This window comes from Camellia sinensis, chromosome 12 (assembly GCF_055761805.1).
Source record: "Camellia sinensis isolate YWXY chromosome 12, ASM5576180v1, whole genome shotgun sequence".
Taxonomy (NCBI): Eukaryota; Viridiplantae; Streptophyta; class Magnoliopsida; order Ericales; family Theaceae; genus Camellia; species Camellia sinensis.
The window spans coordinates 70091431-70115232 of record NC_138972.1 but is presented as its reverse complement, the minus strand read 5'-3'; the positions used below and the strand labels follow the sequence as shown (position 1 = coordinate 70115232).

The following is a 23802-nucleotide window of genomic DNA, read 5'->3' as shown; positions in this document are numbered from 1 at the left end:
TTGTTGCAGAGCAGCATTTTGCAAAATTTACAGTCCTCGTTAAAATTTTCAGTGGTGTTTGTGGCGTGGTAGGATTGTGTTTAAATTTCTCTGTTTTTGTTCCGAAACATAAATAATTATTAGATCACATAAAAATACTAAAATCTTATATTATAATTTAACAATACAATTATTGATACCTATCATTTAATTGTATTTCAAATGTTAGGGCTTTAATGTTGCATGCTTGCCTTTTTGTTTAAAAAAAATTATGCGATAAATTTGTTTGTGTAATATTTTTTGGTCAATATGTTAACTGCAAACATTAAGCAATTTAAAATATTTGTACAATAAAAATGTTGTAATCCACTAAAAATATTTTACAAAAATCATCTTGAAGTTATGGGTGACCCATTGGCTGACTAATCAAAAAATATTTCAACTGGCTTGTCGACTAACAATGACTTTAAGATGATTTTTGTGAAATTTTATTCATGATCGGTAACATTACCTTTTTAACAATTTGTATTACACACTTTATGCTTGTACATTATGTTGAAGCTCAATTAGCTGTGCTTGCATGTTTGTATGCTCCATATTTTTTTAAGGATGGTGAATGTTATAAGACAGAGAAAGAATGGGGATAGGGATGATAAATTATTCAATGGTCTTGGAATAAGTTTAGAGAGTGTTCTAAATTAATAGTGTGTTTAAAAAAATAAGACAAATTACTTTAATCTTAGAGAGTGTTTGAATGATAAATTTTGATCGAAATTTAGAATGTAATGAAATATAAATTATATTCTTTTTTTTTTTAAATCATTATTCAAATCAATGATTCAAATATTGTGCAAAATATCAATAAATTAACAGTAATACTACAAACCCTCAACTCAGAAATTATTCAGATTTTTCATCTTATAGTTTAAATTTATTTTACACATAGATATTATACTATTCAAATTAATTTTCACCACAAAATCACTCATTCAAAATTTTCTAGATGTATTAATCTCAGTCCCTAGATTAATTCATAAATTAAAATAGAAGAAAACATTAGTCACACATATGAGAGATCCTATGCCCTTTTACCACAGTAAATGTTCCATTTCCACAACCCGAAACTGAAATTAGTTAATCTATTGCTTAATCATCAACCCGAAACTGAAATCTTATTTAATCTATTGCTTAATCATCATGCATGCATGCACAGTTACCGAATTTATTAATCTTTACTCTCATCCAACGGTCACTTTGCGCACATATTCATTGTCTGCATTTGGTTATATAACAAAATCCATTACTTAAATACATAAATGGCCCCCACAAAAACATCCAACGGTCACCTTTTATATAAATCCAAGGCTCACCCGCTCCCTCCATAAACAACTTTCTTCCCCATTTCTAATTAAATTAACACCCATTATTAATTTAAAACCAAAATAAACTAAATAATAACATTAATTAATAAAATACTAATAATATAACTTGTACTAATTCAAACAAAATCACCACCAAACTACTATCTACTTGGCCAGCACACGAAGAGTGAATCATACGCGCCGCCGTTCATAGAATTTGATCCGACATCGACGGAAGTCGCCGGAAAAAATTGACAGGCACCGACGGCATGTCATCCCGGAACCTCGGATGTCGCAGATAGTAGAACCCAGACCCCACCACAAATGCCTTGAATGGGACCACATAAAACACCAATGAAGCCATTAAACAGACTACTACAAATATCCCAGTTGCCCTTGGGTCCCTCCAATTCATCAGAGCCTCCAATCTCTCACCTTGTGCTGCCACGTCACCTAAAAGTGTCTGGGCCCTACTAGCCAGTGCCCGCAACCGATCGTACCTGATCCGAACTTGGTCACCCGATCGTGTGGTTGGAAACCCATCAAACTCCTCGTCTAGCTCGTCCAGGCCCACCGCGTCAACACATGATATTCTTGGGTCTATAGTGAGTGGGACCCGCTGGACGTAACGAAATCTCAGCCCTACGATGAAGAAGATGTACATGAATACCGTTGGGAGTATTAGATGTGGGCATAAGACAATTGCTAGGACCAAGAGGTGGACTAGGACTGTGGTGGGTGGGTGCACCCAGGTTCGAATCCCCTCCAGCCACCTTGCGAATGTGGCGAACTTGGTCAAGCAACCCACGACCCGGAACCAGTTGGCTTTGCTCCGCCTCATACTCCACATGTGTGAGTCTGAATCGAGAATAAACTGAACCACTTCCTGACCCAGAGCTGGTTCGGATCTGGCTAACCGGGCCGTGACCATCCGCATTGCGGTGTGGCGCAGGATATCTTGCTGCGCCGGACCCAATGGGCGCACATAGTGCATTCTAGGAAGCATTGGGCTAGCGTACGCCTGAATTAGACTAAGCCACGACGAACATGAGAACCTTACTGCAATTTCAATCTCACCCATTTTCTTGGCCCCACCAGGGAGTAACACGGTAAGAGAATATGAACCCATGTACACCCGATTCGTATCAAGCGTTGACAGCCGTACACGTAGCTTCCCAATTCTCACATCCTTCCCTGGCTTCCCTGCTTCATCACCATGGTTGTACCTTCCGTTATCAAAGACCCCAATTGTGAGTACGGTGCAGGGATCGTATACATCCCATGTGTACTGCTCGTTCCACCGTGGATTAAACCGATCAAGGATCGTACGGGTGCGAACCCACTTGGGCCCATATTTGGCCACCACGTAAGCATCCGTTGTGCCACGTGTACCATCCTTGGTTTTCACTGGAAGCAGATTAGTGGCGCCACGTATACCCACTTCGAGCAATCCGATTGGTGGCTTGGCTAACTGTTTTGCAGCCGCCCGAACATCGCTTGTCACGTGAGCAGCTTCGTCAAGCACGTGATACCCACCTTCCAAACACACTCGCACGTGTATTCTTCCCGCATAAGGTCGATTCTCATCTCCAATCAAATTAAACCATCTGGATCTGGGCTCTGACCTGTCATCTGTTCGCCTATCAACGCTTGCCATGTGTACTTTCGCATGGCCCACAGTGTGTGAATTTGAAACATCTTCGACTGTAATTACCAAAAACGGCTCAAACGGCTCGGCTGCGACGAACACAAGGTCCTCATTCCACGTGGGATTAGAAGACGAGCTGGATGAGCCGACCGTTGTTCGGCTAGTTTTGAACAGCTGCGGGCCCAGCTGAGCCTTAACGTACAAATCTGGATTCTTAACCTTAGGCTCTGCTCCCGAACCTAGCTGTAGATCTTGGGTTTGGATGACCGTTAGTCTCAAATACCAGAGATTCGGAGAGAGATAGACCTTGGCTCGGGTCTCCGGAATTAAGCCGCCGGAGTCCGACTGCCAGGCTTCCTGAAACGCCTCGTCGGCCTGAGTTCCGATCCAAACGGCGAGCATGACGTCATTTCCAGGCGAATCCTCCGGCGAACCTTCGAGAGTGTACCATTGAGGAGCGAGAGGACTGTCTGGTGGGACTCTTTTTGGGATTTCTTGCAAATCAAACGACACCGTTCCCAAAGAAGTCTCTGTTGAATTCTCTGCTTCTTTCTTCTCAACCCAAACAGAGACTTCCAAGGAAGTTGAATTGAGATCTTCTTTGTGAAATGCAAAGACTTGGTCCCAATCTTTGTCTGGTTGGTTCTTGGTTTTGATACTGTGAGTTCCGATCACGAGCTTAGCGTAGACCGACGAATCAGCTTCTGGGTTCGCTCGTTTCACCTTCACAACTCGCACGAAGAGCAATGGCATTCGATTGACGAGATCGTACGAGCTAAGAAGACTTCGATCGCCGGCGATTGATCGGAGTTCTAACTCATTCGATTCGATATCGGGTCTTTTTGCGACGATCGCCTTCTGTTTCTGCTTGTCCGCTTGAGCTATTGGTGGATTCTCCGCCTCCGCCTCCGCCGCAGGCTGGTGAGGTGGTGGCGCCGCCGCCGGAGTCTCCTCTGTTTTTGTATTCTCCGGCTGTTTCTCTTCTTTCTTGGCTTCCTCCACAGGCTTTTCCTCTTCCTTCTTTTCCTCCTCCTTCTCCGGCGGATTTTCCTCCGCCGCAGGGGGAGCTGGAGTTTCGGATTTCTGCTCTGTTTCCGGCGGAGACTCCGCCGGATCGGGATTCTCGTCCACGTACCAAACCTTGAGTCCGATCTCGCCTTTAATCTGAGAGAAAACACTTCTCTTCTCGAGAGGATAGTAGACGAGAGTCTCGGACCCAGATTTCATAAAAGTGCTTCCGGCGATCTTGACTTTACCCAGAAAAATGCTTCTCTTGCCGGTCTTTTTGTCGTTGTAGACATTGAGTTCGAGAATTTCAGTGGCCATTGAATCAACTTCGTTAACCAAAAACTCAAGCTTTTCGTCCCATTCAGGGTTGAGATCTCTGAATTTGGTCTTGGTTCGTCGCCTCTGGCCATCGAAATCGACGATCACGTAAGCGCTCGCAGTTCCTTGGCCGTCTTTGGGCATCAGATTCTTGGCGTTGCAGACTTCAACGATGAGCTTTCTACCACAACTCTCCGCCATTAGAACGACTATAGGTTATGGGTTTGATCAGAAAATGTGAGCTTGATTATGGGTTTGCTCAGAAAATGTGGGTTTTGATTATTGTTTCTCAGTGAATGTAGAGAGAGAGAGAGAGAGAGAGAGAGAGAGAGAAATTGGTCTGAGGGGGAACGGATGTTTGTTTGGAGGTATTTAAAAAGACAGTGAGGGTCATGGATGACACGTGAGGGTGATGATGGACACGTGGCATAATATTTTTGATACGTTATTTTATTGTACGGTACAGGCAAGAGCTGCGTGGACCTTTGTTTAACTGATATTCCTGCAAAAAAAAAAAAAAAAAAAAAATTTAAACTCACACACTTAAAAAATATATATATTTAATACTTTATTATAAAAAAATAAAGTGTATTTACTGTGTGATTCGAACGCACAAATAATAAATATTTTTCATATATATATATTTTTAATATCAGGGTGTGTTTGGTTTGTGTTTTAAAATAAATTTTCAAAACAAAATTTGAGAAAAGAGTTTAGATTTTTTTTTTTTAGTTTGGTTGAATATTTTAAAAATAGTTTTGAAGTTTGAGATGATTTGATATTTTGTTGTAATTGAATAGATGTGTGTGAGAGAAAAAATAATTGAGAAAGAGAAAGGCAAGAGAAAAAGTGATTTTGAATTTTTTTTTTTCAAAAAAATTGAACTAAACAAAATTTTGAAAATTTTTCTGAAAAGAAAAACTTCAAAGACTTGTTTGGTTTAGTTTTGGGAGATAAATTTTCAAAAAAAAATTTGGGAAGAAAATTTAGAAATTTTTTTAGTTTGTTTGATTGTATATCTTGGAAATAGTTTTAGAATATAAGAGTTTGGGATGATTTTATATTTTTTTGTAGTTGAGTAGATGTATGTAAGAGAAAAAGTAATTGAAAAAGAGAGATGAGAGAGAAAAAATAATTGATTGATGTGTAAAAGAGAGAAAATGATTTTCAAATTTTTTTTCTTATAATCACTAAACCAAACAAAATTTTAAAATTTTTTCTCTAAAATTACTCTATCAAAAATAAACCAAACAAGGCCTTAACATTTTAACATTTATGCATAAATATTGTTTTATAATGTACAAAATTTACAATAAATGTGAGATATAAAAAATTCGGAAGCCTATTTAATTTTTTTCATTTATGAAAGAAGAAGGTTTTAAATAATTTATTTAATATCTTTTTATCATCGTTATGGTGAATTTTATATGTACAAAAATATTTACATTTTGTAGATTGAATATTTTTATTTGTGTGTGGGCCTTATTTTTTCCCCTATTTATTACTTTGTACTTACATGTGAGTTTTATTTTCTTATATATTCATTAAGGTCAAATTTGACAAGTTGTCAAAAAGTCAAAAAGTCAAAAAGTTAAAAAGTTACTCAAAAAGTTAAAAACTTATCACTATTCATCAAAAGTCAAAAATTACGGTCGCACAACTCTCAATCTTAATTTTTCCCTACATACTAATTTATACAATTTTTTAATACATATTTTTTCATAAAAAATAAAAAAGTTAACCCAAACATTCATATTTTTTTTCTTAATTTTTTAGTCTAAAAAGACAAAAAATACACTTATTTAGGACACTCCAAACAACCCTTAAGAGTTTTTTTTTATATAATTTATATGTTGTATTTGATCTTTATAGTTATGAAAATAATTCATTAAATTATATTATAATATCATATATAAATAAATAAAATTATATATATATATATATATATATATACGTTTTGGTTGTATTTAGTTCATAAATTTACATAAAAATTAAAAAAAATATAAATAAAATATAATTACATTTCATCATATCTTAAATATATATATATATATATTTTTATATTTTCACATCGCTATTTAAATTAAGGATATGGGTTGTTGCTGTGTTAAAGTGCCTCAATTTGAGGTGTATTATTGATTTTTTTTGTGATCCGAACCGTTCATTTTGTAAGGTTTGTTGAATACTTTATGTCTACTAAAAATCTTATTAATCGGATATCAATAACTTTATGATCGTTAATCAAAAAAATAAACAATAATTTTTTCTTTTGAGAAATAACATAAAAAATATACAATTCGATTATATAGTTATTGATATCCGATTAATATGATTATTAATAAACATGAAGTACTCAAAAAATTCTACAAAATAAACAGTTCAAATTATAAAAATAAATCTATAATACATCTCAAATTGAGATACAATAGTCACTGCTATATACCCGTTTCCTTAAATTAATCATCCAAACACATTTTTAGGAGATAATGAACTTTAAGAAATAGGTCATGATTTGTACAATTATCTACGGAAGTGCCACTACTACATGTAAATAGAATTAATGTTCAATGATGATTTTGTGAGCTGATGAATGAATGACAGGTGGTCGACGGTCAAACACTGAGCATTGGACACACTAATACTGTGTTGATGTGAACCCAATTTCTAGAAGTTTATAGGAAAAATTACAATACAAATTACAATCCTTGCCCGTAAGTCTGTTAAAATCCTATTTAAAAAGTTTTTGATACCTAATTTTAGGGCTGTTCAAAAATCCGTTCAAACTGATAATTTGGACCGAATTAAATCGAATCATATGGTTTGATTCGATTCTATTAAGAATTGGTTCGGTTTCGGATTAAGAAATATGAGAACCGTAAAAACGGTTCAGTTAATGGATTTTATGAAAAAATCGCGGTTCGAACCGAACCGAACCGAATTTTAAAAGATATATATATATATCATATCAAGTTTTATTTTTATTAATTGGTTTTTTATAATTTTAATGATATTAGGATGGTATAGATATGTAATATTAAGTAATGCCTTAATATTATTAGTTTTTATCATAAGTTAAATGTAATTAGTTTGAGTAATTATTTTGTTAATATTAACAATTTATTCTTGTAAATACAAATTTTTGGAACCGTAAACCAAATCGAAATCGAACCGTTTTTTCGGTTTGGTTCTGGTCCGGTTTTACAAGTGTAACGGTCTGGTCTGGTTCTCAAAATCACAGAACTGTTAGAATCGGTTCGATTTTTGAATTTTCTCAGAACCGAACCAATCCGGACCGTGTACACCCCTACCTAGTTTTAAAATCTTGATACATTATTTTCTTTTCCATTTATCTATATGCCATGAATGTAATAAGGGTGCTGTTATGGTGTGCAACCCCTTAAGGTTGCACACCATATGCAACCAACACAAAGGGTGTAAGTGGAAGGTGTAAACATAAAACAGGACAGTAAACAGAAAAGCGTAAGTGTGAGGTGTAAGTTGCACACTTAAGAAAAATCCATGTAATAAATCTCCGTAGATTTATCGATGTATATATATGAGCTTCGTGTATATTGATAAATGTAGAGTTTTAAAGAGAGACAATGTATATCCTTCTACTAAAGAAATTGAATATATCTCATTTGTTACTATCTTATCTATATTTATATATTATATAAGGAAAAGGAAGTTTCTAAGCCACAAGTCTTGTGGAAGATTCAATATCTTAATTCTAATTTTTTAAATTTTTTGATTTTAAAAAAAACCTTAGCATTACAAGCCTTTTTAACTTTTCTCGCACTAATTACCACACCATTTTCAACTCTTTCAATACATTATGATTAATGATGAGATTGTTAAATTATTTTTATAAAAAATCTATAAAAAATAATTTGTATATTAAAAAAATATCTAAAACAAATATAAATTCTTATTAAAAAATAACATGTTGCAATTGCGAAAAAAAAAGAAAAAAAAAAGTACACTATAAAAAATATTTTCTATATTAAAAGAATATATAAAACAACCATTTTCAACTTATCTCATACACTATAGTGAACGATGAGATTGTTAAATTATTTTTATAAAAAATATAAAAAATAATAATTTGTATATTAAAAAAATATTTAAAACAAATATAAATTCTTATTAAAAAATAACAGGTTGCAATTGTGAAAAAAAAAATTACACTATAAAAATAATTTATATATTAAAAGAATATCTAAAACAACCATTTTCAACTTCTCTCATACACTATAGTTAATGATGAGATTGTTGAATAATTTTTATGTTAAAAAAATATCTAAAACAAATATAAATTCTTATTAAAAAATAACAAGTTGCAATTGTATAAAAAAAAAGAGAAAAAAATTACACTGTAAAAAATTATTTATCTATTAAAAAAATATCTAAAACAAATATAATTTTTTATTAAAAAATAACAGGTTATAATTGTAAAAAAAAAAGAAGAAGAAAAAATACACTATAATTAGAAAATTACACACCCTTTACAAGCTTTCCATGGTAATTTTATTAAAAAATTACACTGCTATCAAAAAGCTGAATATTATTATGGTCACAATGTTTGTCGGCACTGCAAATATAATGATACTGATATTATAACGAGGTAATTTTCTTTAGGTAAATAATAGCTATGTAAAATAATAATTTAAACTTAATAAGTGTTTTAATTTTTTATTAGGTACAACATTTCCTTTTAACAAGTTTTTATTTTATTTTATTAGATATAATGTTAATATTGTGGTCAAAGGTAGTACTGCTTCAATAAGTCTCGCTGTTTAAGATAAACAAGCAGAGTTTATCTTGCGATGTCAACCAACATATTTGAAGAAGAGAAATGTTTGAGGGCCCGAAATCAGGGGCTCGAATTTGGCTCGAAACCCAAAACGACATTGTTTTGGGTTTCGTTTTTTTTTTTTTTTCTTTTCTTTTCTTTTCTTTTCTTTCTTTTTCTTTCTTTCTTTCTGTGTTGCTTTTGAATACAGAGGAAGAGAGGCGAGAGCGAGAGAGAGGAGAGGAGAGAAGAGAAGAGAAGAGGAAGAGAGAAGAAGGGGAAAAGACGGCGATGGTTTCGATGGTGATCGCCGGTGAAGATGTTGATGATTTCTTTCTCATCTATTTTTTTTTAATTTTTTTTTTTTTGGATCTGGAGGTGTTGATGATGAAGATGTTGATAATGAAAATGTGATGTGTTGATGAAGATGTTGATGATGAAGATGTGCTGTGTTGATGAAGACGTTGATGATTTTTTTTTTTTTTTTTTTTTTCTGGATTTGGAGCTGAAAATGAAGGGGGGAAAAAAAATTTGTTGGCTGTGTTGATGAAGATGTTGATGATGAAGATGTTCTATGTTGATGAAGATGTTGATTTGTTTTTTTTTTTTTTTTTTTCTTCTACTGGATCTGTAGATGAGGGGAAAAAAAAATAAAAATTGTGATGATGATGTTGATGAACCTTCTCTTTTCTTCTTCTTCTGGTTCTGGTTCTGCTTCCTCTTCTTCTTCTTCTCTTGTTGTTTTTCTTCTTCTTTTTCCAGCGAGAAAGAAAAAAGAAAAAAAAGAAAAATTGAAACTCAAAACGACGTCGTTTTGGGTTTCGAGCCAAATTCGAGCATGAATAAATTGGGCTCTGTAACGGTACTGTTTGAAGAATATGATATCAAAGGTAGGAAATTATAAAATTTATTATAAATAGCTTATTCTTACATTTTCAAACACAATGTCATACTTTCAAAAATTTATAAGATAATGGAGTAAGAATGATTAAAGATTATATTGTGTCATGCTAAGATTGTGCCTATGCATTTATCATACCTGAACCAACAATGCTTCATCAACTAGATTGTGCACTATACGTGAATTTTGTTTTAAATATAGATGGGTATGAAAAATGCCTATACATTTTACAATGTAAAAAAAAAAAAAATGTAAGTACAACATTTTTACTTTATAATATTTTATAAATATATAATATATGTGTTATTTATCAATTATAATACTATCATGTTGATAATGCAGGAATGTTGATAGAAAACTCACAACAATTTATATTTTAGTTATAATATATCTTATTTATTCAATAAATTTCTAACAAACGTAATAATTTTTCATTTTTATTACTTTTATTATAAAACATCAATATTTTTTTTTTATTTCAAAATTATGTATATCTTATACTAATAATTTAAAAATATGTTTGACAGAATCATAAATAATTTTTTAAAATTTAATTTCGTGCATAGTACGGGTGATATGTTAGTTATCATTATTGTTCAAAAATCTCTTTTTTTAGACTCTGTCATTAGGCATACATTTTAAATCTTTTTTCTCCATTTTATGTCTCTCTACATATTTCACTGTTATTGTTTGATAATAGCGAACATAGTAAAATTTTATATTCATCATGCATTTTGTTTTATAGACTTTGACAAGAGAATTACAAAAATATAAACTTTATTTATAAATATAAAGCTTCGTAGACTTCTCTCTCACAATATCAAGTACTGATTGACAATTTTTAATATATATATATATATATATATAATACCTTGTGCCAAATATGACACAAGAATTGGTTGATTATCAAATTTTGAAAAGAATATTCAATCTCTCTTTTGATTGGTACCCACCACAGGTGTCATTTATAGCGATCCCGGTTCTTCCTCCTTTGGTTGTTGTATCCGGACTTAGGTTCCGTGGAGTTAGTTGTTATATATATCTTGTTGTCATCCTTTAATTCCATATATTTGAGTTTTAGGATGTGTTGGGCAGGTTTGTTACAGGTTGGTTGTGAGTTTAAACCAATAGTTGCTGCCTAGAATTTTGCTTCTTCGCTCGAGCGAGCTCTTTGTTTCAGTTCCTTCGCTCGAACCAGGGTTCCTTCGCTCGAGCGAGAGTTGGGTGTTGTGTCTGGTGGCTCGAGCGAGAAGTCTTGCGCTCGAGCCTGCGTCTGCGTCTGGTTCTGGACCTGAGAGTTGCATTTCTTGGCTCGAGCGAGTTTTCCTTCGCTCGAGCGAGCGAGCTGTATGTTTTGGATTTCTTCGCTCGAGCGTGCTTCTGGGTTGCAGACCTGAAGTTTCGAATTGTTGGCTCGAGCGAGACTTTTTATGCTCGAGCGAGGGTTTCTTATGTCTGGTTGCTCGAGCGACCACTGCTTCGCTCGAGCGAGCCTCGTATATTTCAGTTCGCAGCAGCTTCTTCTTTCTTCACTCTTTCATCTCTTCTCTTATACAAACCCTAGACCAGCAGCTCTTTCTCTCTCTACATATCTTCTCTCTAAGGTTTGATCTAGCTCTAGTGTGTTTCTATCCTTGTTCCTTTGTAGAAAAGGTAGAGCTTCACGAGGGCTTCGCTTTAATCTGAAAAATCTTGGATTTGGAGCACCTTGCGTTTTCACCATCTTCTCTATTTGGTCTCTTCATTTCGAGGTAGGGATACCCTACTCCATCTTATGGGTTTTGACATGAATTTTAGTCATTTTGATTAGTTGATGTTGTTCGGTAATTTTGAGAAAAGCTAGGGTTTGATTCGTAATTTATAAAAAGGAGGTTTTCAAAAGATTAAATCCCATGTGTATATGAGACCTTGAAAAAATGGAATTATTGTTGTTATATTGGAAAAATTGAACCTTAGGGTTGATATTGAAAATTAGGAAAAAATGCCCTAATTATGTGATAAATTAATTTGAATAATTAATTTGTGGGAATATGAAATTAAGTTGGGAATTATGAAATTGGAGTATTATAAAGTTGAATGGTGGAGTTGGATAATCTAATCACTCACCCATGAGAATGTTAATATTCTATTGGTTTAATGTATTTATTTTCTGTTTAGAAATAACTGCTTTGGGCTATCGGTGGAGGATAGCCTTGATTGTTGTGGGCACTGTATGTTGATTAGGGAAAAGTGAAACTAATCACATTGAATATGTTAATGAATATGACGGTTAGAATAATACATCAAATATCTGTATTGATTGATCCTTGTATATGATGAGTGTTTATATACTTGGAATATGTGTATTGTGCGGGAGGAGATAGGGGATGTACTCCACGGTTTGGAAGGAGATAGGAGATGAACTCCTAAACCGAATATTTGGGAGGAGATAGGGGATGGACTTCATTGATATAGCAAATTTGTGTATCATTTGTGAAGTATGAAAGTGTTTTAATATGAGTTATAATCTCATGTGAATTGTGAAGTATGAAAGTGTTTTAATATGAGTTATAGTCTCATTAAATTGTTTGGTCAGGTTCTGAGCCATGATTATGAATTGAAATGGTATAAGTAAAGGAAAGTGGAATGTAACATGGACATGATTGTCATGTAACTGTATTGTGATTTAAATTGGTTTATAAGTGTTAACCATCTATCAAATGCTATTGTTTTAGTTATTGCTCATATTTGGTTTAGTATATCTCTACTGGGCTGTGGTTCACCCTATATGGGACATCATTTTTAGGTTTAGGTGATATGCCACCTCCAAGGACATAGCTTGGGAGGTTTTGGGAGTTGAAGACTCTTTTTGTGTTGTTTTGTTATTTTGGTGTTACATATAAATTCAAGCCACGAGCTTAATATGTATTTGAGTTAGTACTCTCTTCCTTTGTAACAACGTATTGGCTTAGAAAGTTGTAAGCTCATAGGGCATTTACTTTTGTTGTCAACATGTAATACTTTTGTAATGAATACTCTGATGAATGGGAATATACTTTATTATCTTATGTCTTTGCATGTCAAGGATGTGGGTTTATATGTACTATTTTGAGAGCGTTACACATTTGTATTTGATTTTTTTCTTAAGATTATAAAAGAACTAGCATTTTCTCTATTATATGAAGGTTGTCAATTTTTGACATTTTAAGAATGGTAGCAAGCCAAACTTTAACTTTGGAATTATATTTTAACAATTAGCATTAAAGATGTTGCAAGAAAATATCGCTGTAGAGCTTAGTAGAGCATGAATAAAAAAAAATACGATCCTTAGTGGCAATAACAAACAAGTGAATTGAAGACGCTCTGAGGTAAGTTAGACACGGTTTGTCAACCCGCTCATGAATCATAAGAATTGAAATTCATAATTTATAAGGCATGGAATTATATGTTAGGCACATAAGGTTAGAATGAGTAACTTTTAGGCCCATTTATCATTGTGGAAGAATTTGAAAATAATGCTTGAAGCCTGGCCTGTAAATTTCATATATATATATATATACATAACATATTTATACACATATATTACATGTGAAAAATAATGTTGTTGTATGTGTTAAAAATATATGAAAAATGCATTGAAATTATAACTATTTTGAAATTTTCTCTACCTTACTATTACTGTGGAGGGAAAAGAACATGAGCCCAGACCTAGGGAAAAGAACATGAGCCCAGACCTAAAACTCAATGACGCTAGCCCAAAAAGAAAAGAGTTAATCCAAATCAACTCCTTAAAACCCATAAAGCCTCCGTTTGGGAAGTGGGTTGGCTTTTTGGCTTTTTGGCTTTTTTGGCTATTTTAGCCTGGGCTTAAAAGCTTGGTTTGGGAAGGGCTTTTTGGCTTTTTGGCTTTTTTGAGTTTTTTTGTGAGAGAAGAATGTAATGATTATGGGTTGGATGTGATGTTTTGTTCGTTATGGCTAAAATAGCCTATTTTGTTTTTTGTGGCTAAAATAGCCAAAAAAGCCTCCAACCCACCTTCCCAAACGGTGCCAAAGTGTGTTTGTTTTGAGAGATTATTTCATGAGATTGGACTATTAGTCCATTCGGATTAATAGTCCATTATTTGGTTTAAAATTTTGACACCGGACTATTAATCCCTCTGGACTGTTAGTCCCAAATCCATTGGATTATTGTGTCCCATGGAGGGGGGTGGGATACAAGTGGAGGGATAAGGGGGATATGGGATTATGTGGTGAAATGACCATTTTGACTATCTACTATTTAATTATGTATTATATTTAGTAAATTTCAATAAAATTTAAATGTCTCAATTTAAGAATAAAATAATTTTATTTAATTTTTATTGATGTTTTATTTATTTATTTTTTAAAATAATTTTTTATAGATATTTTATTGATGTTTTATTTTAAAATTTTGTTTATATTTTATTTAATTTCATTATTTAAATTTTAATAGATTTTTATTTAATTATTATTATTTCTTAAAATAAATTTATTTAAATTTTAATTAAAAAAAGAACATATATTTTTATTGATATTTTATTTATTTAATTTAAAAAAATAAATACATTTATTTGTGCAAAAAATAAAATGAAATAAATTTTTATTTAATCTAGTTAAAAATAATTAAAATATTAAAGATATGCTTAATATTGCTATTACTTAGTAAATAATTGAAAATGATAAAATAGTCATTTGAACATTTATCCTTCTTCATAATATCCCAAACAAACATAAGATTCACATCCTATCCAACCAAATAGTCATTTCCTGACATCTAATCTCATGACTAAACAAACATGGAATACAAATCTAGTCCAACCAAATAGCATGGGGACAATGTATCTCAGGACTAACAGCCTGGTGGATTCCAATCCCTCCTTATCCAGTCCGTCCAAACAAGCACACCCTATGGCTATGGGGTTAGCACAAGCCCAAGCGCGTGAAAGGAAAACAAGTATAAATATATCCTTTTAAAAGGCAGATTTGCAAAACAGAGGAGAAATGTTGGATTAAACCCCAATCCAACGGCCTGAAACACAAATCAGAAAATACAAAAGCATAGGCTGGGTCTAGTAGAAAGCAAAGCCATATGATCAGCTTGATCTTACGGACTTAATACTTGACAAGTTGGCCACTAACATCTGATACAATCCAAGCTATCCAAAAGACAAAAATCTAACGATCAAGAGTAAGAGTAACTGGGCAACTTGATTGACTAGAGTCTGACGAAGGCATAACCATCTGATTGGAAGATGATCAGATGAATGAGATTCAAACCAAGCAACTATAAAAAAATAAGCAAGTAAAACACAAGGCAAGTGGGAGGTAATCTGAGAACCCCTTTTTTAAATATAAATTATATTTTTTTTATACTGACTTGAATGTTGGAGGGTCCTCTCGACCTACCATGATTAGGGGGTGATCATTGACATTTGGTTTCTTTTGATGGAGTCAAAAGGCAGGACAAGTGATCTCACTTTTCCTAAGAAATAATTTCACCTTCCACAATTACTAATAAAAAATAATGAGCGGCACATATATTTATATTTTATATTATTTAACTATGTTGTTAGGTTTTTGTAATTGGTAATCCTGTTTGACAAAACTCCTTTCAGTTGTAATTTTATTCGCTTTTTTGTTTCAGTAAAACTCTGAGTATTTAGATGCGAATCCAACTCGAATTGTGCCTATACATAGGAGTTTCTGATGTTAATCCTTTCATATTTGTCACTTCCCTGACTAAGGACGGGGTTCGAGCTGTCATTTGTGCACTCAAGAAAAGGATCATTTAGTATTTTTGCAAAACGCTTTGAACTTCTGAGAAGAAAGTTTTACCGCTCGAGCAGTGAAAGTTACGCTCAAGCGGTCAGCCTATATATTTCGCACTACCTTTAATCACATCGCTTGAGCGGTGAAATATGCACTCGAGCGGTCTGCACGATCTTGTTTTCTATAAAGTGCATTGTTCGTTGTTTTTAGGATTTAAGCTGTCTAGATTTTCAGAGAGGAAGAAAAAACAAAGTGTTTTGTATTGGAGGGTGATTTATGAGTGTTTCCTTGATGATTTAAGAATGATTAATGGATCGATGAACTATATATCAATATCATTAAGGAGTTTGTTTATTTCTTTTTATTCACAAAAGAGAAAGTCGTTCTTCGGTGGATTTCGGAGAACTTGGGCCTGAAGCTTTGGTGGATTTTGGAGTGGCTCATTATCGTGGATTTGACATCAACGTTGTGGATTCAACATAGGACAAGATAATTTCGAGTTGAAGACGGTGGTGGATGAAGCGCATTGGAGTCGGTTCGATTCAGGCGTAGATTCGCTAAGTAATTGAGAGTATATTTGTGTAATTTTTTTTGTCTTTTTAGTGGATTGTTTTGTGACTTGGGCCTTTGATTTTTTATTTTTTATTTTTTTTTATTTTTTTTTTATCACAATTGGAGATGCTCCAATTGTGATTTTTTCGCGTTAAATCATTGTGTCGGTTTGTTTTCAATTGTTTGATTGAGATTGTCATTCATTATTTAAAATTGAAATATAATTACAAATATGTATCTTAGGATTTTTATTTTATTTTATTTTATATTTTTCATATGTTATTGGAAATGAAAAATAACTTACAAATAAATTAGTTAAAAGTTTGAGCTCTTAACCTTGGGCTTATATGAAAAGCCCTAAACCATTAAACTATGATTTGTATTTAAATTGGGATACAAATATAGGTGGTCTTGGATTATGTGATTCCTCCTTGAATGCTTTCAGCAAATGTTCTAGTAAAACCAAAAGGTAATTATAGTTAACTAGCTATATAAATTAACAAATCTTACATTTTTTTTATATACTGATATGACACTAACTATATTATTTAAGTGGATTCGATTTTAATTTTTAAAATTACATTATTACATGATGCATTAATTAGTTATATATATATATATATAATTTGTTAGTTTATATAATATTTTTTGCCTGTTATAAAAAGAAAAGTTAAAAAAAAAGGGGCGAAAGTGAGCACTTGTAGCTCTCTGCAAATATGAACGTTGCTTTTGTTTTTGTGCTCTACAATTTGTGGCAGCATAAAAGATTAAAGAACGTACTAGCCCAACTTCGACACGTGATACCCAAAATAAATATACCCACCTACCCACTTTCAGTACTGACACGCATGCTGTTTTAACTTGCATAATCATGCGGGTCTTCAATGTGGATGCCAATTGCATGTGAATAAATTAATACTAAATGTGCGTACAATTATTACTATTACTATTACTATTATTATTATTATTATTATTATTTTTTTTTTTATAAAAAAAATAGGATTGAAAAGATTTTTTTCATAAGTTTGTTGTGGATTCTTTGATTGTATCCAAACAAGCATATTTTGTATACAATTTTAATATAAAATGATGTTACTATGTTGTTATGGTAGGGTGATTGTTGCATGGTAGGGTGGTTGTAGGATGGTAGTTGTGGCAATGGCAATGTGGCGGTGGAGGTGGCGGCGATGACAATAGGGTGGTGGCGGTAGCCAGTAGTGGAATCACGAAATTAAGTTAGGGAGGGCACTTATTAATTATAATTTTTTATTTAAAAAAAATTATGAACAACATTAAGATAATAATAATTTTATGAGATAAATTTAAACATAAAAAATTACATATTCTTTATTAATAAGAACAGATCAAAATTTCATAATAGTGTGGAATAGCTCGGTGTGAGATAATGATATATGTTTGTAATTTTAGCACAAAAATTATGGATCAAAATTCCTAATTTTAAAAAATAAAAACACATCATTTATAATGCAAATTATTATAAAATCTATTTAATTTTTATTTGACAGAAAAATATTAAAGAGATGACATTACTTATAAATAATGTGTTTTGAATAAAAATTATTAAACAGTCTTAGAGTATCATATAACGTTGTCTACGTGATGCTCAAAGTATAGAAAATCACAGATTACACTAAGTGGTATGTCAATTACTTGAAAATAATGAGTTCATTATATTTAATCTATAATATTTTTCGTTACACTATTGATTTAAACTACTACATAAATAATACCACATAATGTTCTGAAAGTATCAAATAACTACTTGTTGTAAACAATATAATAAATCTTTAGCCAAAGAACATGGTAAGAAAAAAAGAAAATATATTTTATACATGACAATAACAAAAAAGAAAAAAAAGTTTTCAAAACTAAGAGGAGACACATGACCCCCCTGGCCTTGCTGTGCCTTCGCCCCTGGCTATAGGTGGCGGTGGTAAGATGGTTATAACAGTAATAGTAGGATGATGGAGGTGGTTGGTGGTAATGGAGTAAGGTAGTGGTGGTAGTGGCAATGGCAATAGTAGGGTGGTGGTACACAGTGTTAATATGTGGTGGCTGGGGTGTAAATATGGTTTGGTCCAATCCGTCGTTGAGCCTACCAAGCACCTGAAAAATCGAGTCTATAGCGATTTTGGTTTAAGACCTGACCCATTTGATATTATGGATTTGGGTTTCATGGTTTTGTATTGTTGTTCATGACTTATTACTCTTTTCTCTCCTTGAGTTTGGCTATTGGGATGTGTTGGCTGCGTTTGGAATATGTTGGTACCTTGTTTTTCAAAAATCTCGTAGCCCAGAATTTTGCTTATACGCTCGAGCGCCACTTCTTGCGTTTGAGTGGTCTTTATGAAATCTCAATACTTTTGCAAGTTTACCAAACTGCAAAAGTACTGGGACTTGTCATTATTCACTCAAGCGAAACTTCTTGCGCTCGAGCAGAATTGCGCTGGAGCGGCCTTTTTGCGCTTGAGCGTTGGCCTTCTCTCTGTAAAATTGATGGGACAGTGTATTCTACACTCGAGGGTCACTTCTTGCGATGGAGCGGTGACGCATTTTTCATTGTGTCTCTATGCTCGAGCGTTACTTCCTGCACTTGAGCGCTAATTATTTTTGTGTCTGAACGCTCGAGCATCACTTCTTACGCTGGAGCGAATTGAACGCATATCAGTCCGTAAAAGTCACTTTTACATCATTTTTCATATCTCTCTCTCTAAACTTTCTAAAAACCCTAAGTTGAGGCTCTCTCTTTCTAAAACTCACATTCTCTCTACAAATACACCAAGATCTACCCATTTCTCCACCCTACTCCATTTGTTAAAAAGGTAGAGCTCACCTAGAGTTTCGTTTTTATCCGAATAGAGTTGGGTTCGGCTTCATCCGAGTTTCATCCATGTTTATCTTGTCTTCTAGTTTTGAGGTAGGGATTCTCCACACTCTAGTATGGGTTTTACCTTAACTATTTGTTATTTTGAAAGATTATTGTGGTTTGGGGATTTTTGTAAAAAACCTAGGGTTTGGAACAAAGATGTAAAAGAGGGGTTGTCAAGTAGTTTTAAGAAAAAGGTTGTGATTATGAATTTGTGGTTGATATATATTGAATTGAGATATTTCTTGTATTGAAATAGATTTTCAAGAAGAAAGAGGTTTTTGTCCAAAATTGTGAATGTTTGAGATTGTGAAGAGAAAATGAAATTGCTATGGAAATTGTGGAATTGAAATGATAATAATGATGATGGTGGAGTTGGATATATATTATCACTCTTATTTTGAGAGTTTGAAAAAGTGTATATTTATTGAAATTTATTTATCTGTTTAGAGATATCTATTTTGGACTATCGGTGGAGGATAGCTAAGAGTGTTGTAGAAATTCCAAGAGAATTAGGTGAACTACAACAAATGTCTCATCCATGTACATTGAATATCGTTGCTCATTTAATACATTGAACATGTATATGATTTTGAAGAAAATGGGTGAACGTTGGAAAGAGGTGTGTATCATCAAATTAAGTTGGCTTATGTGTCCAAGGTGAAAGTTCCAAAAAATGGGTGTATACATGGGTGCCGATTCCCGTTGACGAAATATTCATAAAATAGCAATATTAGTGCTTGTATAGACTACATTTACATGGGTGCCATTTGACGCTTTCCTGCGGATGAAATATCCGTGAAAGGTTATATCGGTTTGAGACTTTCTCCTTGTTTTCTATTGTAAAAAACATGACTTTGAGAATTATGATATAGACTGGGCATGACGTTGTTTTTGGAAGGAAATATAAAACGTTTTGACATGGGCATTGCATATGCATAAAACCTTATGGCTTTGTTAAGATTTATACATTGTGTTGTAGTATTTTTACTAGGCTTTGGCTCACCCTATGCAGGAAAAATCATTTTTCAAGTGTTGGTGAAATGCCTCCACCAATGACTTAGCTTGGGAGGATTGTGGAGCTAAAGGCTCAGTGTTGTTATTTGTATTTAAATTTTGTTCAAACCTAGGGTTTTATATGTATTGAGCTAAAGACTCGCTTTTGATGTACCTAAGCATTGACTTAGAAAAATGTAACCCTTTAAGGCATATGATTATCTATTTAGCTTTCATTTCTTTTCACAATCTTGTAATAAATGCTGTATATTTAGGATGTATTGTTTATGAATGTATATCGTATGTATCACCTTTTGTATATCAAACTCTGATTAATGAAAGCTTATCATTTCGCTTATGTTGCTATTTATTGGTTATTATGAGATGGGTATATAGTATTTATTTCGGGGCGTTGTAACTTGGTATCAGAACGTACCAGGTTTGAATACTTTAGGTACGTGGGAAGTGGTTTTTACCATAATGGGTTTATCTCGCTTAATAGAGATGTTTGTATGTTTGTAATGCAATGTGATGACATGCTTATGTGATTATATAAGTATGTGATTTAATTCCTAAGATATTGATTGGGTCTACGGGTTTCTAGAAATCTTATTAGAAGAGTACTTGATCACTATTATTTCTAATTGGAACTCTGGCAATGTCGTAGGATGACCATTATCTAGGAAGAAATTTGTATGTGTTTATCTGAATATGTGCTTATGTGGAGTGAATTACTGTTGTCCACTAGATTAGAACATGAGTGAGTTAGCTTCGGTACATTTGTAAATGTGCTAATCTCTTTTGTTACCTTCATTAGGATGTCAAGATGTGGTCGTGGTGGTGGTAGGCGTGGTAAGCCTAGAAGGCATGAGGTGCCTTTATCGGATGAAATTCCAACGCAAGAAGAAGAGGTTGGTCAGCCCAATGTGGCTGAGCCAGTTGGTCAGCAGGCCGTGGGCGTCTTAACCCGCGAGATGGCTAGAGCATTGTGGGAATCCATGGATATTCTCAGAGCTGAGAATCAAGTCCAGGCTCATATTGCTGAGACGGGGCCGTCTTTTCTGAAGTGAGAGTTTTTTCGGTCGAACCCGAATGAGTTTTTGGGCAATCCTAAAGAGCCTTTAAAAGCGGATAAATGGCTCAAACAAATGGTGAAGATGTTTGAGATGCTCGACATCGAAGATGGTGATTTGAGAGTGACATTGCCTTCCTTCCAACTAAAGGGAGATGTAGGGTAATGGTGAAAGTATGCGCGTGGGCACATTGGAGTAACTCGAGAGGCTTTCGTCGACGCCTTCCAGGAAAGTTAAGGGAGCAGTTCTCACAGCTCAAGTAGTTGAACACACCGGTGGCCAAGTTTGAGGCCGCATTTACTAGTCTATCTAGGTTTGCATCAGAGTTAGTGGCAACAGGGAACGTTGCTGTGTGGAGTTTGAGAAAAGGTTAAGGACTGGGCTTCTTTTCAAGGTAGCCAGTTCAATGATTAGAAATTATGGGTGACTTGTAGAGTCGGTGGTTCATCTTGAGGCCGTGATACAAATGGTGGAAGAATGGATAAGGGGCTCTAGGAAGAGAAATGATGCTCAAGGGGACAGTAAGAGGCAGATGGGTTCTAATCCACAGCAGTCCCATAGAGCTCAGTTGAGGTCCACTTTTCCAGTACTAAGTTTGGGTTCTGGGAAAGGTGGTCAGGGAGATTTCACTTGCTTTAAGTGTGGTCAGTTGGGCCACAAGTCTCCAGTTCGGCCACTCACTTGTTATCAATGTGGATAGACAGGGCACTTGAAGAGGTTTTGCCCTCAGTTGGGTGGCACACCTGGTGCGTCTAGTTCAAGGCAAATACAGAGCCACAAGCCTGCACAGTCAGTTCAAGCCTCAAGGGCCAATTAGGGAGCCTCTTCGGCTCAGTCAGTGCATCAGACATATGCTTCGAGGGGTAGCAGGTGGAGCAGAGAACTACAGGGCATATGTATGTTGTTACCGCACCAGACTTAGTACCAGTGCCTTTGGTAGTGAGAGGTACTTTCTTGTTATGCAATTCTATTGCTAATGTGTTGATTGATACGCGGTGTATCCCATTCATTTATCTTGTGTGCATTTGCATTAGCTTTGGGGTTAGAGTTGGCTCGGTTAGTATCTTCACTCAGTGTAGAGTCATCTATTAGTAGTGAGATTATTTTGGAACAGAGGTGTTGGGGTTGTGACATAGAAGTTATTGGTCGCCGACTTCCTTTTGCATTTGTGTTGATTAACATGCCGAGTTTTGACGCTATATTGGGTATGGACTGGTTATCATCGTATCAGGCTGTCATAGATTGTTACCATCAGAGAGTTACTATATATACCTTGATCGGTGATTGTTTTTATTTCATAGGGGACAGAGCTGATAAAGTCTTATCATTAATGTATGATCCACGTGGGCAGAATGATCTTAGTTGTCTTTTTTCCAATTTCTTGGGTAGTGAGTGTGATAAAGTCCGAGCTGAGTTGCCGAGAGTAGTTTGTGAATACCTGGATGTCTTTCCCGAGGATCTTGATAGTTTACCACCTCACTATGAGATTGAGTTCTCAATTGATTTAGTGCCTGGCACGACACCAATCTTCATGGCACCGTATAGATTTGCATCCGTTGAGTTGAGTGAGTTGAAGATTCAATTCCAAGAATTATTAGATAAGGGTTTTATCCGCCCTAGTACTTTGCCTTGGGGAGCATTGATTCTCTTTGCTAAGAAAAATGATGGTGCCTTACGGTTTTGTATTGATTACCAGAAGTTGAACTGGGTAATTATTAAGAACAAGTACCCAATGCCTCGTATAGATGATTTGTTTAATCAGTTGAAGGGGTCTTGTTGTTTCTCTAAGATAGACCTAAGATCGGGTTATCACCAGTTGAGGGTAAGGAAGGAAGATATCTAGAAGATGGCATTCCATACTTGGTATGGCCATTATGAGTTTCTAGTGATGCCTTTTGGGCTAACCAATGCACCCACCGTATTTATGGATTTGATGAATCGGATCTTTTGCGAATTCCTAGACTATTTTGTAATGGTCTTTGTTGATGATATTTTGATTTACTCACCCTTTGAGGAGGAATTTGAAGAACACTTGCGGGTAGTACTTGAGTTACTTAGAGCCCACAAACTATATGCTAAATTTGGAAAATGTGAATTCTGGTTGAGTGAAGTAAAGTTCTTAGGCCACGTAGTATCCGGGGAAGGAGTGACTGTAGATTCATCTAAGATAGAAGCCGTACAAGATTGAGAACAACCTAAGAATGCTTTTGAGATCCGCAGTTTCTTGGGGTTGCCTGGGTATTACTATCGGTTTGTGAAAGATTTCTCTTGGTTAGCTTCACTATTGACTAGACTGATGAGGAAAGGAATTAAATTTGTATGGAGTGAGACTTGTGAGAAGTCATTTCAAGAGCTTAAGGTGAGACTTATCACTGTTCTAGTTTTGATTATTTAAGAGAGGGGTTTGGGCTATTCAGTGTATTGTGATACTTCACGGGAATGTTTGGGTTGTGTATTAATGCAAGAGGGGAAAATAGTAGCTTGTGGCTTATTTCAGTTGAAAACATATGAGAGGA

At 34.3% G+C, this 23802-nt stretch overlaps 1 protein-coding gene across 2 annotated transcripts; it reads right to left on the bottom strand.

Annotated features, from left to right (window-relative positions):
- Nucleotides 1–1248: 1248 nt before the first annotated feature.
- Nucleotides 1249–4654, bottom strand: LOC114301528 (C2 calcium/lipid-binding plant phosphoribosyltransferase family protein). 2 transcript variants are annotated; one of them, XM_082898888.1, is made up of 2 exons: nt 3928–4653; nt 1249–3894 (listed from the first exon to the last, which is right to left on the bottom strand). In XM_082898888.1, exons 1-2 carry the CDS (start codon nt 4513–4515, stop codon nt 1549–1551), a joined length of 2934 nt encoding a protein of 977 aa, XP_082755014.1. In that variant the 5' UTR covers nt 4516–4653; the 3' UTR covers nt 1249–1548. The 2 variants fall into 2 exon arrangements, with proteins under 2 accessions (XP_082755014.1, XP_028102282.2); XM_028246481.2 differs by having other exon boundaries at nt 1249–4654.
- Nucleotides 4655–23802: the final 19148 nt, after the last annotated feature.

Excerpts from the sequence above, each read along its gene's own strand:
- LOC114301528 (XM_028246481.2), bottom strand. The coding sequence starts at position 4,515 with ATGGCGGAGAGTTGTGGTAGAAAGCTCATCGTTGAAGTCTGCAACGCC.